The sequence below is a fragment of the Eschrichtius robustus genome, chromosome 15, assembly GCF_028021215.1.
Source record: "Eschrichtius robustus isolate mEscRob2 chromosome 15, mEscRob2.pri, whole genome shotgun sequence".
In the NCBI taxonomy this organism is placed as follows: Eukaryota; Metazoa; Chordata; class Mammalia; order Artiodactyla; family Eschrichtiidae; genus Eschrichtius; species Eschrichtius robustus.
In genome coordinates this window covers 84,269,801-84,284,030 of record NC_090838.1, presented here as the reverse complement: position 1 = coordinate 84,284,030, position 14,230 = coordinate 84,269,801, and the positions used below count along the sequence as shown (strand labels likewise).

The 14,230-nt window shown below is 41.1% G+C and overlaps 1 protein-coding gene across 2 annotated transcripts in view; it reads left to right on the top strand.

Annotated features, from left to right (window-relative positions):
- The window catches only part of MERTK (MER proto-oncogene, tyrosine kinase), a 114,931-nt gene that overhangs the window by 66,433 nt on the left and 34,268 nt on the right, over positions 1-14,230 (top strand). For both annotated transcript variants that reach the window (XM_068564869.1, XM_068564868.1), the window contains exon 8: positions 1,707-1,858. In XM_068564869.1, the coding sequence (XP_068420970.1) occupies positions 1,707-1,858 (152 nt within the window). The remainder of the gene's footprint in view (positions 1-1,706; positions 1,859-14,230) is intronic.

The window sequence follows — 14,230 nt, the reverse complement described above, 5'->3', positions numbered from 1 at the left end:
TTCAGTTTTAATAGCTACAGTCAAGTTCTTCCCTCCCAAAAAAGAATGTAGTTGTGATCTTGACTTGTTTCCCAAATTATTTTGTACACATACTGTACCCACATACATACTTTTTCTAAAAAGTGCTTTAACTCTTATTATCCTTGTATATAGACATTTTGACGTAAAGTGAATATGTGGCTTGTGTAGAATTTACTATAAACCAGAGAGTGAAAACCAGTGCTAAATTCTACACTTTGTCACCTAACCCAGCAAATAGTATTTGACCCTCTGATCTTCATTCATGAGGTATCTTACACACACACACACACACGCACACATGCACACACGCACACATACACATACATGTTTAAACTTATTCACTGATTAGCTCTGTTCAGATCATTAGTAACCTGGCTCTGGACTTTAAAACGTGGCTTCCTTCTGAGATCAGCAGTGTTCCCTGCCTTGTACAGCTCAAATGACATAGAACTGATCCCCAGCTGGCCTTCTTGACCTTCTCCTGCACAGGTGTCTACTGGAGAATCCTCTTGGAGTTGTGTGTGTTTTGCTTCCCCAAGAGGAGTCCGTGAGCTCTACCTACCTCCTTCCCTGTCTTCCACTTCTTTGTTGTTTTAGTTTGGAAAGGGCTTACTTTTTAAAAAAACTTTTATTGAAGTAGGGTTGATTTACAATGTTGTGTTAGTTTCAGGTGTACAGCAAAGTGATTCAGTTATATATTCTTCTTCAGATTCTTCTCCATTATAGTTTATTACAAGATATTGAATATAGTTCCCTGTGCTATACAGTAGGTCCTTGTTGTTTATCTATATTATATATAGTAGTTTGTATCTGTTAATCCCAAACTCCTAATTTATCCCTCCCCCTCCTTTCCCCTTTGGTAACCATAAGTTTGTTTTCTGTCTGTGAGTCTGTTTCTGTTTTATAAATAAGTTCATTTGTATCATTTTTAAAGATTCCACATATAAGTGATATCATATTATATTTGTCTTTGTCTGACTTCACTTAGTATGATCATCTCTAGGTCCATAGTGCTTACTTTTTGTGTGTATGTGTGGCCTTTTTAAGAGAATTTTATTTGAGTGGTTCTTACAAAGATTGTTGCAATATGAAAGTCATTTGTTTGATAGAAATATCAAGCTGTCTTGTCAAACACTCTAAAGTAACCCAAAAATATATTTCAGAGCTCACAGAGCCTAAAAAGAGCAAAGATTATATGCAACAAGACAAAACCTATTTCTCCATTTCCTATTTCTTGCTCAGACTGCTTTGCTTACCAGCCTGTCACTAAACATCTTGGGGAAACGCAGGGATCATTTTGTTTGGAATCTTAGACACGAAGCTTACCTTTTTAAACTCATGATATCTTAATGGTCCTCGACTGAAAAGAAGGTGAAAGTCCACTATTTTTTTTTTTAAACAAAGGTGACATCGAAGAGATTTTATCATGAAGGAAGCGTTGGAAAATGAGAAGAACTAACATTTTCTGAGTGCCTACGATGAACTAGACACTGTGCTAAGCACTTACATAGCATATCTTAATAAATCTTCATAGAAATGTATGAAAGTCCACTATTAATCTCAGTCTCATTTGAGTGCTTTTCATAGAAAATTAAAAAACCAAACGTACAAAAACCAAGAAGAGAATGACTCTCTATGTGCCTTTCTTCGTACTTCCTCATCCTTCTCTCCTTTCTCTTTTGTAGCCCCGTCAGTAGCACCTCTGAATGTCACTATGTTTCTGAATGAGTCTAGCAACAAGGTGGATGTCAAATGGATCAAGCCTCCAATTAAGCGGCAGGATGGGGAACTGGTGGGCTACCGGATCTCTCACATGTGGCAGAATGCAGAGACGTCCGTAAGTCTGAACTTTAACAGAGTGCACTTGTCTTCTTGGATTTGCTGATTTAATACTGCTTTAGGAGCTTTCCTTTTGTCGTGAAAAGGCCTGATATTATTGGGTCAGGCAAGGCACCTTTCAGTGGGAGGTAAACAATGTAGTAAACATTAGAAGTGCCTGAAAATTTAACAGAATTCCAAGAAATCTTTGGGGCTTTCCTCACTCACTCTTCATCCATTCATTTATTTCATTAGTCAATGTGAATAGAACTCATCCTCTGTTGTCACCTGATTCTTGCCTTCAGGGAACTTAGACTCTTTGAGGAAGACAGTGTGAACTACTCAGAGGGGTTACCGGGCTTAGCGGTCCTGCAATTCATAACCTCTTGGAAATTCCAGAAGATGATTGTCAGGGAAGACCCCCAGCCTCATAGCGGATGGCAAGAGTAACTAGACCCCGAAGGAGAGGGTTGAACGGGCAAGCAGGTGGATTGGCACAGCCCTGTAGGACGTACTGTATATAGCACAGCTTTGTTAGACGTGACTCCAGTCAAGCCCAGAGGGCCATCTGATTTTGATTGCTGAGAGGTCTAAAGATGGTGGGAACACCTGACCCAAGACAGAAGTGGTGAGGGGGACAGCTGACTGTGGTTAGGTGGGCAGCTCCCAGACAGGCCCCTTTCCCACTTGCGAAAGGAAGAGGGTTGAGGTGACACTGACTTCTCATGACACAGAGTATCTGTAGAAGAGCAGACGCGCTGGCTTTATCCTCAGGACTGTCTCTTCTTTACCACCACTGCGGAAAGCATGCTTCTTTTGTGCTATTACAGTCCTCATTGATCTAACCCTGGTAACAGGTCAGACTTCAGCATCCTCGTGGCATCTGTAGGGCGCATCACAGGAAAGTTACAATTTCTTGGCACGAGAGAGGAACGGGGTGAACAGCTGCACTGACTGATGATGTCGAGGCTTTGTGTCGGTCACTTTTAACCTCATATCACCCAGCTTTTACCAAAACTGCTGTCTTCCAAAAAAACAATTTGAATTTATTTTTTTTCTTTTCCTGCCTCAGTTTACCTATCAGGAAGCAGACTGTCAGAAGCAGTAGTGATGGAAAAGGAAGAGAGCTTAGAAATCCATGGTTTGTTCGGCCTCATAGTAGATGATAAAAGGATGCTATTTGTACCAGTCAAAACCCTGCTTAAGAGAGTTGCAGCTATGAGATAAGAAGTCTCTCATTTCCTGGTCTTTTGTCTCAGAGCATTTGTGCAAGGTGCCTACTGATCACATTTGCACACTGTCCGAGTCAGAGGAATCAAATGCCTCTCTTAGAGGATGGCTCCTGCTTACAATACTACATTCTTAGTAGAGATACATGAAGGTCCAGTGATTGCATTCTGATTCAGTAGGAACTTTGGTTGGCGGAAAATAGCGATTCTCAGCAGACACTTGAGTGATGTGGAAACAAACCAGTTTCTTTAAAGAGCTGCAGGTCATCCTTTCTCCTTCTCCCCTGGTGTGGGTGAAAGATACTTCTTTAGGGGGGGACCCCTGAAGCTGAGGCGTGCTGAAGGGCAGGAGTGATGAAAGCCTTACAAATGACACGACGTGGCCAAGGAGCCTAACACACAAGTGCCAATAACACCCAGCCTTGCATTCTCTCTGCCCTTTGTTCAGAATGCTCCCCTCTGTAGTGAGAACGATACCGCCACAGTTAGGGCTGTGACCTTTCCAGTCATTACCTCCTTGGAGATGCTAGATCATCCCAGCAGGAAGGTCATTTGCGTTGTACTCATGCTCTACTCTGCGCATCACGACAGTCTTGTGACAACAGAAGACTCAGTGGCTCACTTTACTTTGGGTAACATTCTCTGAGGCCGCTAAGCTCCCAGCTCACCAGGCGCAGCTGGAGACAAATAAGAACACTGAAGAGAAGCTCAGCCCGGGAGGAGCCTAAAACCCCCTTCCAAAGTGAAGCTTGAAATGACCTCTGTACCCATCACTTCGGTTCCCTAAACTCCCTTCTTTGCCGAAGGGCGAGAGTTAGACACAACTTCCTCTCGAAATCGTCCTTTCATTTTCATTTTAAAACTGTTACTGGGGACTTCCCTGGTGGTCCAGCAGGTAAGACTCCACGCTCCCAATGCAGGGGGCCTGGGCTTGATCCCTGGTCAGGGAACTAGATCCCGCACACAGTAACTAAGACCCAGTGCAGCCAAATAAATAAAAATAAAATAAATATTTTTTAAAAAAGAAAGAAAACTGTTACTAAAACTACATCTTCTTTATGTAAGGTGATGAAATTGGATATTTTGGGAAGATATTCTTATTTATTACTCTAATAAGGGAGGGTTTTTTTGTATGGAATTTCAGAACTTTCTTGAAGTCGTCTTTGGGTGGGTTATTACAGTTTGCTGGAAATTTAGTTTTCAAAATTTGTACCTTCAGTATCCTACAACTGTGTGTCACTCTCAGACTAAGAAACTCCTGGTATTTACTGTATGGACATTTACTGTATCTTGATGAAGCCATCAATGTGTTTTCGCTCTCTTTTTCTTGCTATCCCTTGCCTTCCAAATCAAAGCTTAAAATACAAAGGTCAGGATCAAGTAAAATCTGTTCTCCTTGAAGTTGGAGCTGTGCCTTGCTCATCTTTGTACCATCTGAACACAGGACCTTAAACTTGCTCTGTAGGCATTTATGGCACTATGAACTTGATGTATGGACCTGGCTGACATCTGAACCAGCAGGAGAATTTCTCTCTCTGAATGGGACAGTCTTTTGATGAGTGTGGACTGGTATTTCTTGTCCCATTCCCATAAAGTGTCAGTAGACCTGTGAGAATTCAGTGAGCAGATAAGTTTATAAAATACTGCGTATTTTACCCCCTTCTGGAAGACCCGCACTGTATACTGGCAAGTTCAAGGTTCTCCAGTGTTCTGCAATAAATAAATCTGTTTACCTTTGACCGAGATTTGCCCGAACCTTAGACAGAGACTCATTTTTATACGTGTCATTCTTGTAGAGCTCATTGTTTTGGGATTGGGGCTCTAATGCTGGTTTAACTGTGTTTGGAAAGGGTGGAGATCTTTGATCAGAAGGAAGTTTCATAGCCAATTATGATGGGCCAAGAGACATGACATGTAGAACCAGCTTCTTTAAAGACACAGGGAAGCCACAGTGCACTCAAGGCTTCCTTCCTTGGGCCCAGACCCCTGCCTCTTAGCAAGCTGCATGCCTGGAGGGTAGATGTGCCCACTGCCTCTTCCCTTTCCTCATTTCTCCCTCTCACTCACTGTCACAGGAGGGCAGAGCATGCGAGCTAGTGTCATTTTAAGGTAAAAAGAACAGGTGGGGTTCTTGTGAGACAGGCCAGACAGGGGTCTGAAACATTTCTGAAACCCAAGGATCCATCAAGAATGGTACCTTTTGCCTGGAAGAGAAAGCTACGATGAAGAGCAACTCCATGAATGGGTCAAATAAAATTCTTGGTTTGGGAACTAGACAGCCTTGGTTATTTTCTCTAGTGCACCAAGACTTGAAAGATACTACTCGCTCAGTTCTATCCTAGAACCTTACAGTTATAGGGAAAGAAGATCAAAATACAGCACCTTACAGGTGCTATAGGAATGTAGGAATAATAATAACCATCATCAGTTACTTACAGTGTTGATTACTTACAGACCCTGTGCCAAGTGTTTTACATAAAAGGCCTCATTTAACCCTTACAAAAACGCTGTGAGAAAGGTACTATTTTCTCCATTTTCATTTGAGGAAACTGAAACTCAGAGACATTGAGTAACTTACCCAGAGTCACACAGCTTAGAATTGCAGCATTGAAATAAGAACCCAGGTCTGACTGACTCCAAAGCCAGTGCTTTTCAGAGCCCCACTACTCTTCTCCAGATGCCCTTGGCTTTCTTCACAGTACAGTGTCTCTTGTTCAAATTCAACAGCGTGGCCTCTTAGCAGAAAGAAGTGAAAACAGGACAGGTTTCAAGAGTAAGATGTGAGGGTTTTACACTGATGATTGTGCATTTGAAGCCCTTTTGAACAAGTTTGTTGTCACATGGGGTAGTTCTTTCCCTACTGAAGGTTACTGTTATTTGAGGCAATAAAATGGGCCATATTCTTTTTTTTTTTTTTTAGCCTAAGTAGTTTTATTTATTAATTTATTTTTGAATTTTATTTTATTTTTTTAATACAGCAGATTCTTATTAGTTATCTATTTTATACATATTAGTGTAAATGTCAATCCCAATCTCCCAATTCATCGCACCACCAGCACCACCCCCGCTTTCCCCCCTTGGTGTCCATACATTTGTTCTCTACATCTGTGCCTCTATTTCTGCCTTGCAGTCTGGTTCATCTGTGCCGTTTTTCTCGATTCCACATATATGTGTTAATATATGATATTTGTTTTTCTCTTTCTGACTTACTTCACTCTGTATGACTCTCTAGGTCCAACCACATCTCTACAAATGACCCAATTTCGTTCCTTTTTATGGCTGAGTAATATTCCATTGTATATATGTACCGCATCTTCTTTATCCATTCGTCTGTCAGTGGGCATTTAGGTTGCTTCCATGACCTGGCTATTGTAAATAGTGCTGCAGTGAACATTGGGGTGCATGTGTCTTTTTGAATTATGGTTTTCTCTGGGTATATGCCCAGTAGGGGAATTGCTGGGTCATATGGTAATTTTATTTTTAGTTTTTTAAGGAACCTCCATACTGTTCTCCATAGTGGCTGTATCAATTTCCATTCCCACCAACAGTGCAAGAGGGTTCCCTTTCCTCCACACCCTCTCCAGCATTTATTGTTTGTAGATTTTCTGAAGACGCCCATTCTAACCAGTGTGAGGTGATACCTCATTGTAGTTTTGATTTGCATTTCTCTAGTAATTAGTGATGTTGAGCAGCTTTTCATGTGCCTCTTGTCCATCTGTATGTTCTGTATGTCTTCTTTGGAGAAATGTCTATTTAGCTCTTCTGCCCATTTTTAGATTGGGTTGTTTGTTTTTTTAATTTTGAGCTGCATGAGCTGTTATATTTTGGAGATTAATCCTTTGTCCCTTGATTCGTTTGCAAATATTTTCTCCCATTCTGAGGGTTATCTTTTCGTCTTGTTTATAGTTTCCTTTGCTGTGCAAAAGATTTTAAGTTTCATTAGGTTCCATTTGTTTATTTTTGTTTTTATTTCCATTACTCTGGGAGGTGGGTCAAAAAAGATCTTGCTGTGATTTATGTCAAAGAGTGATCTTCCTATGTTTTCCTCTAAGAGTTTTGTAGTGTCCGGTCTTACATTTAGGTCTTTAATCTACTTTGAGTTTATTTTTGTGTATGGTGTTAGGGAGTGTTCTAATTTCATTATTTTACATGTAGCTGTCCAGTTTTCCCAGCATCACTTATTGAAGAGACTGTGTTTTCTCCACTGTATATCCTTGCCTCCTTTGTCATAGATTAGTTGACCACATGTGCGTGTGTTTATCTCCGGGCTTTCTATCCTGTTCCATTGATCTATATTTATGTTTTTGTGCCAGTACCGTAGTGTCTTGATTACTATAACTTTGTAGTATAGTCTGAAGTCAGGGAGTCTGATTCCTCCGGCTCCGTTTTTTTCTCTCAAGATTGCTTTGGCTATTCGGGGTCTTTTGTGTCTCCATACAGATTTTAAGATCTTTTGTTCTAGTTCTGTAAAAAATGCCATTGGTAATATAATAGGGATTGCATTGAATCTGTAGATTGCTTTGGGTAGTATAGTCATTTTCACAATATTGATTCTTCCAATCCAAGAACATGGTATATCTCTCCATCTGTTTGTGTCATCTCTGATTTCTTTCATCAGTGTCTTATAGTTTCCTGAGTACAGGTCTTTTACCTCCTTAGGTAGGTTTATTCCTAGATATTTTATTCTTTTTGTTGCAGTGGTGAAGGAGATTGTTTCCTTAATTTCTCTTTCTGATCTTTTGTTGTTAGTGTAGAGGAATACAAGAGATTTCTGTGCATTAATTTTGTGTCCTGCAACTTTATGAAATTCATTGATTAGCTCTAGTAGTTTTCTGGTGGCATCTTTAGGATTATCTATGTATAGTATCGTGTCATCTGCAAACAGTGACAGTTTTACTTCTTCTTTTCCAATTTGTATTCCCTTTATTTCTTTTTCTTCTCTGATTGCCATGGCTAGGACTTCCAAAACTATGTTGAATAATAGTGGCGAGAGTGGACATCCTTGTCTTGATCTTAGAGGAAATGCTTTCAGTTTTTCACCATTGAGAATTTTTGCTGTGGGTTTGTTGTATATGGCCTTTATTATGTTGAGGTAGGTTCCCTCGATGCCCACTTTCTGGAGAGTTTCTATGATAAATGGGTGTTGAATTTTGTCAAAAGCTTTTTCTGCATCTATTGAGATGATCATATGGTTTTTATTCTTCAATTTGTTAATATGGTGTATCACATTGATTGCTTTGTGTATATTGAAGAATCCTTGCATCCCTGGGATAAATCCCACTTGGTCGTGGTGTATGATCCTTTTAATGTGTTGTTGGATTCTGTTTGCTAGTATTCTGTTGAGGATTTTTGCATCTATATTCATCAGTGATATTGGTCTGTAATTTTCTTTTTCTTGTGGTATCTTTGTCTGGTTTTGGTATCAGGGTGATGGTGGCCTCGTAGAATGAGTTTGGGAGTGTTCCTTCATCTGCAACTTTTTGGAAGAGCTTGAGAAGGATGTGTGTTAGCTCTTCTCTAAATGTTTGATAGAATTCACCTGTGAAGCCATCTGGTCCTGGACTTTTGTTTGTTGGGAGATTTTTAATCACAGTTTCAATTTAATTACTTGTGATTGGTCTGTTCATATGTTCTGTTTCTTCCTGGTTCAGTCTTGGAAAGTTATACCTTTCTAAGAATCTGTCCATTTCTTCCAGGTTGTCCATTTTATTGTCAGAGTGTTGCTTGTAGTAGTCTCTTATGATGCTTTGTATTTCTGTGGTGTCTGTTGTAACTTCTCTTTCTTCATTTCTAATTTTATTGATTTGAGTCCTCTCCCTCTTTTTCTTGATGAGTCTGGCGAAAGGTTTATCAATTTTGTTTATCTCCTCAAAGAACCAGCTTTTAGTTTTATTGATCTTTGCTATTGTTTTCTTTGTTTCTATTTCATTCATTTCTGCTCTGATCTTTATGATTTCTTTCCTTCTACTAACTTCGGGTTTTGTTTGTTCTTCTTTCTCTAGTTCCTTTAGGTGTAAGTTTAGATTGTTTATTTGAGATTTTTCTTGTTTCTTGAGGTAGGATTGTATTGCTATAAACTTCCCTGTTAGAACTGCTTTTGCTGCATCCCATAGGTTTTGGATCGTTGTGTTTTCGTTGTCATTTCTCTCTAGGTATTTTTTTATTTCCTCTTTGATTTCTTCAGTGATCTCTTGGTTAGTTAGTAACGTATTGTTTAGCCTCCCTGTGTTTGCTTTTTACATTTTTTTCCCTGTAATTGATTTCTAATCTCATAGCGTTGTGGTCAGAAAAGATGCTTGATGTGATTTCAATTTTCTTAAATTTACCAAGGCTTGATTTGTGACCCAAGATGTGATCTATCCTGGAGAATGTTCCATGTGCACTTGAGAAGAAAGTGTAATCTGCTGTTTTCGGAATGTCCTATAAATATCAATTATAAATCTCTCTGGTCTATTGCGTCATTTAAAGCTTGTGTTTCTTTATTAATTTTCTGTCTGGATGATCTGTCCATTGGTGTAAATGAGGTGTTAAAGTCCCCCACTATTATTGTGTTACTGTTGATTTCCTCTTTTATAGCTGTTGGCATTTGCCTTATGTATTGAGGTGCTCCTATGTTGGGTACATATATATTTATAATTGTTATATCTTCTTGGATTGATCCCTTGATCTTTATGTAGTGTCCTTCCTTGTCTTTTTTTTTTTTAATTTATTTATTTTATTTTTGGCTGCATTGGGTCTTCATTGCTGTGCACAGGCTTTCTCTAGTTGTGGCAAGTGGGGTCTACTCTTCGTTGCGGTGCATGGGCTTCTCATTGCAGTGGCTTCTCTTGTTGCGGAGCACAGACTCTGGGTATGCGGGCTTCAGTAGTTGTGGTGCACAGGCTCAGTAGTTGTGGCTCACGGGCTCTAGAGTGCAGGCTCAGTAGTTCTGGCGCACGGACTTTGTTGGTCCGTGGCTTGCGGGATCTTCCCGGACCTGGGCTCGAACCCGTGTCCCCTGCATTGGCAGGTGGATTCTTAACCACTGCACCACCAGGGAAACCCCTTCCTTATCTCTTGTAACATTCTTTATTTTAAAGTCTATTTTATTTGATATGAGTATTGCTACTCCAGCTTTCTTTTGATTTCCATTTGCATGGAATATCTTTCTCCATCCCCTCACTTTCAGTCTGTATGTGTCCCTAGGTCTGAAGTGGGTCTCGTGTAGATAGCATATATATGGGTCTTGTTTTTGTATCCATTCAGCGAGCCTGTATGTTTTGGTTGGAGTATTTAATCCATTCACATTTAAGGTAATTATCGATATGTATGTTCCTATTACTATTTTCTTAATTGTTTTGGGTTTGCTTTTATAGGTCCTTTTCTTCTCTTGTGTTTCCCACTTAGAGAACTTCCTTTAGCATTTGTTGTAGAGCTGGTTTGGTTGTGCTGAATTCTCTTAGCTTTTGCTTGTCTGTAAAGCTTTTGATTTCTCTGTCAAATCTGAATGACATCCTTGCCTGGTAGAGTAATCTTGGTTGTAGGTTCTTCCCCTTCATCACTTTAAATATAACGTGCCACTCCCTTCTGGCTTGTAGAGTTTCTGCTGAGAAATCAGCTGTTAACATTATGGGAGTTTCCTTGTATGTTATTTGTCCTTTTTTCCCTTGTTGCTTTCAATATTTTTTCTTTGTCTTTAATTTTTGTCAGTTTGATTACTGTGTGTTTCGTTGTGTTTCTGTTTGGGTTTATCCTGCCTGGGACTCTCTGTGCTTCCTGGACTTAGGTGGCTATTTCTTTTCCCATGTTAAGGAAGTTTTCGACTATAATCTCTTCAAATATTTTCTCTCTCTCTTCTCCTTCTGGGACCCCTATAATGTGAACGTTGGTGTGTTTAATGTTGTCCCAGAGGTCTCTTAGGCTGTCTTCATTTCTTTTCATTCTTTTTTCCTTATTCTGTTCCACGGCAGTGAATTCCACCATTCTGTCTTCTGGCTCACTTATCTGTTCTTCTGCCTCAGTTATTCTGCTACTGATTCCTTCTAGTGTATTTTTCATTTCAGTTATCGTATTGTTCGTCTCTGTTTGTTTGTTCTTTAATTCTTCTAGGTCTTTTTAAACATTTCTTGCATCTTCTCGATTTTTGCCTCCATCCTTTTTCCGAGGTCCCGGATCATCTTCACTATCATTATTTTGAATTCTTTTTCTGGAAGGTTGACTTCATTTAGTTGTTTTACTGGGGTTTTATCTTGTTCCTTCATCCAGTACATAGTCCTCTGCCTTTTCATTTTGTCTATCTTACTGTGAATGTGGTTTTCATTCTACAGGCTGCAGGATTGTAGTTCTTCTTGCTTTTGCTGTCTGCCCTCTGGTGGGTGAGGCTATCAAAGAGGCTTGTGCAAGCTTCCTGATGGGAGGGACTGGTGGTGGGTATAGCTGGGTGTTGCTCTGGTGGGCAGAGCTCTGTAAAACTTTAATCCGCTTGTCTTCTGATTGGTGGGGCTGAGTTCCCTCCCTGTTGGTTGTTTGGCCTGAGGTGACCCAGCACTGGAGGCTACAGGCTCTTTGGTGGGGTTAATGGTGGACTCCGGGAGGGCTCATGCCAAGGAGTACTTCCCAGAACTTCTGCTGCCATTGTCCTTGTCCCCGTGGTGAGCCACAGCCACCCCCCACCTCTGCAGGAGACCCTCCAACACTAGCAGGTAGGTCTGGTTCAGTCTCCTATGGGGTCTCTGCTCCTTCCCCCTGGGTCCTGATGGGCACTTTTGTGTGCCCTCCAAGAGTGGAGTCTCTGTTTCCCACAGTCCTGTCTAAGTCCTGCAGTCAAATCCCACTAGCCTTCAAAGTCTGATTCTCTAGGAATTCCTTCTCCCATTGCTGGACCCCCAGGTTGGGAAGCCTGACGTGGGGCTCAGAACCTTCACTCCACTGGGTGGACTTCTGTGGTATAAGTGTTCTCCAGTTTGTGAGTCACCCACCCAGCGGTTTTGGGATTTGATTTTATTGTGATTGCGCCCCTCCTACCATCTCATTATGGCTTCTCCTTTGTCTTTGGATGTGGGGTATCTTTTTTGGTGAGTTCCAGTGTCTTCCTGTCAATGATTGTCCAGCAGTTAGTTGTGATTCTGGTGCTCTCGCAAGAGGGAGTGAGCGCACCTCCTTCTACTCCGCCATCTTGAACCAGTCTCCCCCTGAGTAATTTTGAAATGGGCCATATTCTTTTTTCTTCTTTGGCTGTGCTGCATGGCTTGCAGGATCTTAGTTCCCCAACCAGGGATTGAACCCATGCCCTCGGCAGTGAAAGCATGGAGTCCCAACCACTGGACCGCCAGGGAATTACCTATATTCTTAATTACAGTTACAAATTATGGGGTTGTGAATTCTTACAGAGTTGGAGATATTAAGGTCTTTTTGATAAGTGAAAACAAATATCCAGTTGCCCTGACCAACACTGAAGCCACACAATGAGAAAAAGAAACTGTGTTTCCAAAGATGTGCTATTACTTTCCCCAACCGGCAAGGTCCATATGTTTTCTGTGTAAGTAAAGTTGTAGACAAACTGATTTCATTACCTGACATTGCCTTTAGGTTTTAAGTTCTTAGAGATATGGGCCTGTGTTGGTGAAACTGAAAGCTCACTAAATGAGAAATGTGCAGGTGACGCATGACCTGTGTCCTGTGGCCAGACCACATTGTGCCCATGAGGTGACCCCTCCTTCGGCGGTCTGCACCCTGACAGCAAGAGACATAACACATGGGGGGTGAGCCGGGGGCTCCTACAGCTGTCTGAAATTAGATGGATCTCTGCCAACTTTCAAAATCAAGACTAAAATACTTGGGGATATGGATGTGGTCACACCTTTCTTTACGTATTTGGCATCAAAACGGTATGAATAAATTACATCAATTTTTAACATTGGGAATCATGTTTAAATTATATTTGAGGTTACTATTTAAGGACATTTTTGGAGAAAATTGGACACCTCCACTAAGTGTTTGTCATTTATCTTTCTAATCACTACTTCAGCATTGATTACAATTCCACCCCTAAAGTGGGATGATATTTCATGTATTTCCAAAATGGGTTCCCAGTGAGCGGTGGCTGGCATCATTTCCATGCTTCAAGATTCAGGATAGGACTTCCCTGGTGGCGCAGTGGTTAAGAATCCACCTTAACCAGGAGACACGGGTTTGATCCCTGGTCTGGGAAGATCCCACGTGCCGTGGAGCAGCTAAGCCCATGCACCACAGCTACTGAAGCCCGTGCGCCTAGAGCCCATGCTCCGCAACAAGAGAAGCCACCACAATGAGAAGCCCGCGCACTGTAACGAGGAGTAGCCCCCACTCACCGCAACTAGAGAAAGCCCACGCACAGCAACGAAGACCCAACGCAGCCAAAAATAAGTAAATAATTTTGTAAAATTAATTAAATTTTAAAAAGATTTAAAAAAAAGATTCAGGATAATGCCAACTGTGAAGGTGGCCATTGTGACTCTTGGGTAACCTTTGCTCTGGGTCAGGCACTGTTTCAAGTACTTCACACAGATTAACTCCTTACATTTATTAACTCAAAGAGTAGAAGGTGGAAATTAAAAAGTAACTCCTCTGGGGTTTCATAGGGAGTTATAGGCCCTATGGGGATAGGTGTTATCAACTGCTTTTATGTTCATTTCCAAAAGGATAATTTTGGTTTTGTTGGGATTTCTCTTCTTCTTGGGATTGAATTCCTTCAAAACTGTGTGTGTCCCCTTATTTTAAGATAGTTTTTCTCATAAACAAGGTATTACGTTTGAATCTTTGCAGACAAAGTGTATGACACCAGGAGCAGGCCCCATGTTCCTTGTCAGGCATGAGGTCTTTTGTACTTTGAAGAGCTGTTAGGTTTTTTTTGTGTTTCTTTTTTGTTTTTATTTATTTATTTATTTATTTATTTATTTATTTTTGGGTGTGTTGGGTCTTCGTTTCTGTGCGAGGGCTTTCTCTAGTTGTGCCAAGCAGGGGCCACTCTTCATCGCGGTGCGCGGGCCTCTCACTATTGCGGCCTCTCCCGTTGCGGAGCACAGGCTTCAGACGCGCAGGCTCAGTAGTTGTGGCTCGCGGGCCTAGTTGCTCCGCGGCATGTGGGATCTTCCCAAACCAGGGCTTGAACCCGTGTCCCCTGCATTGGCAGGCAGATTCTCAAC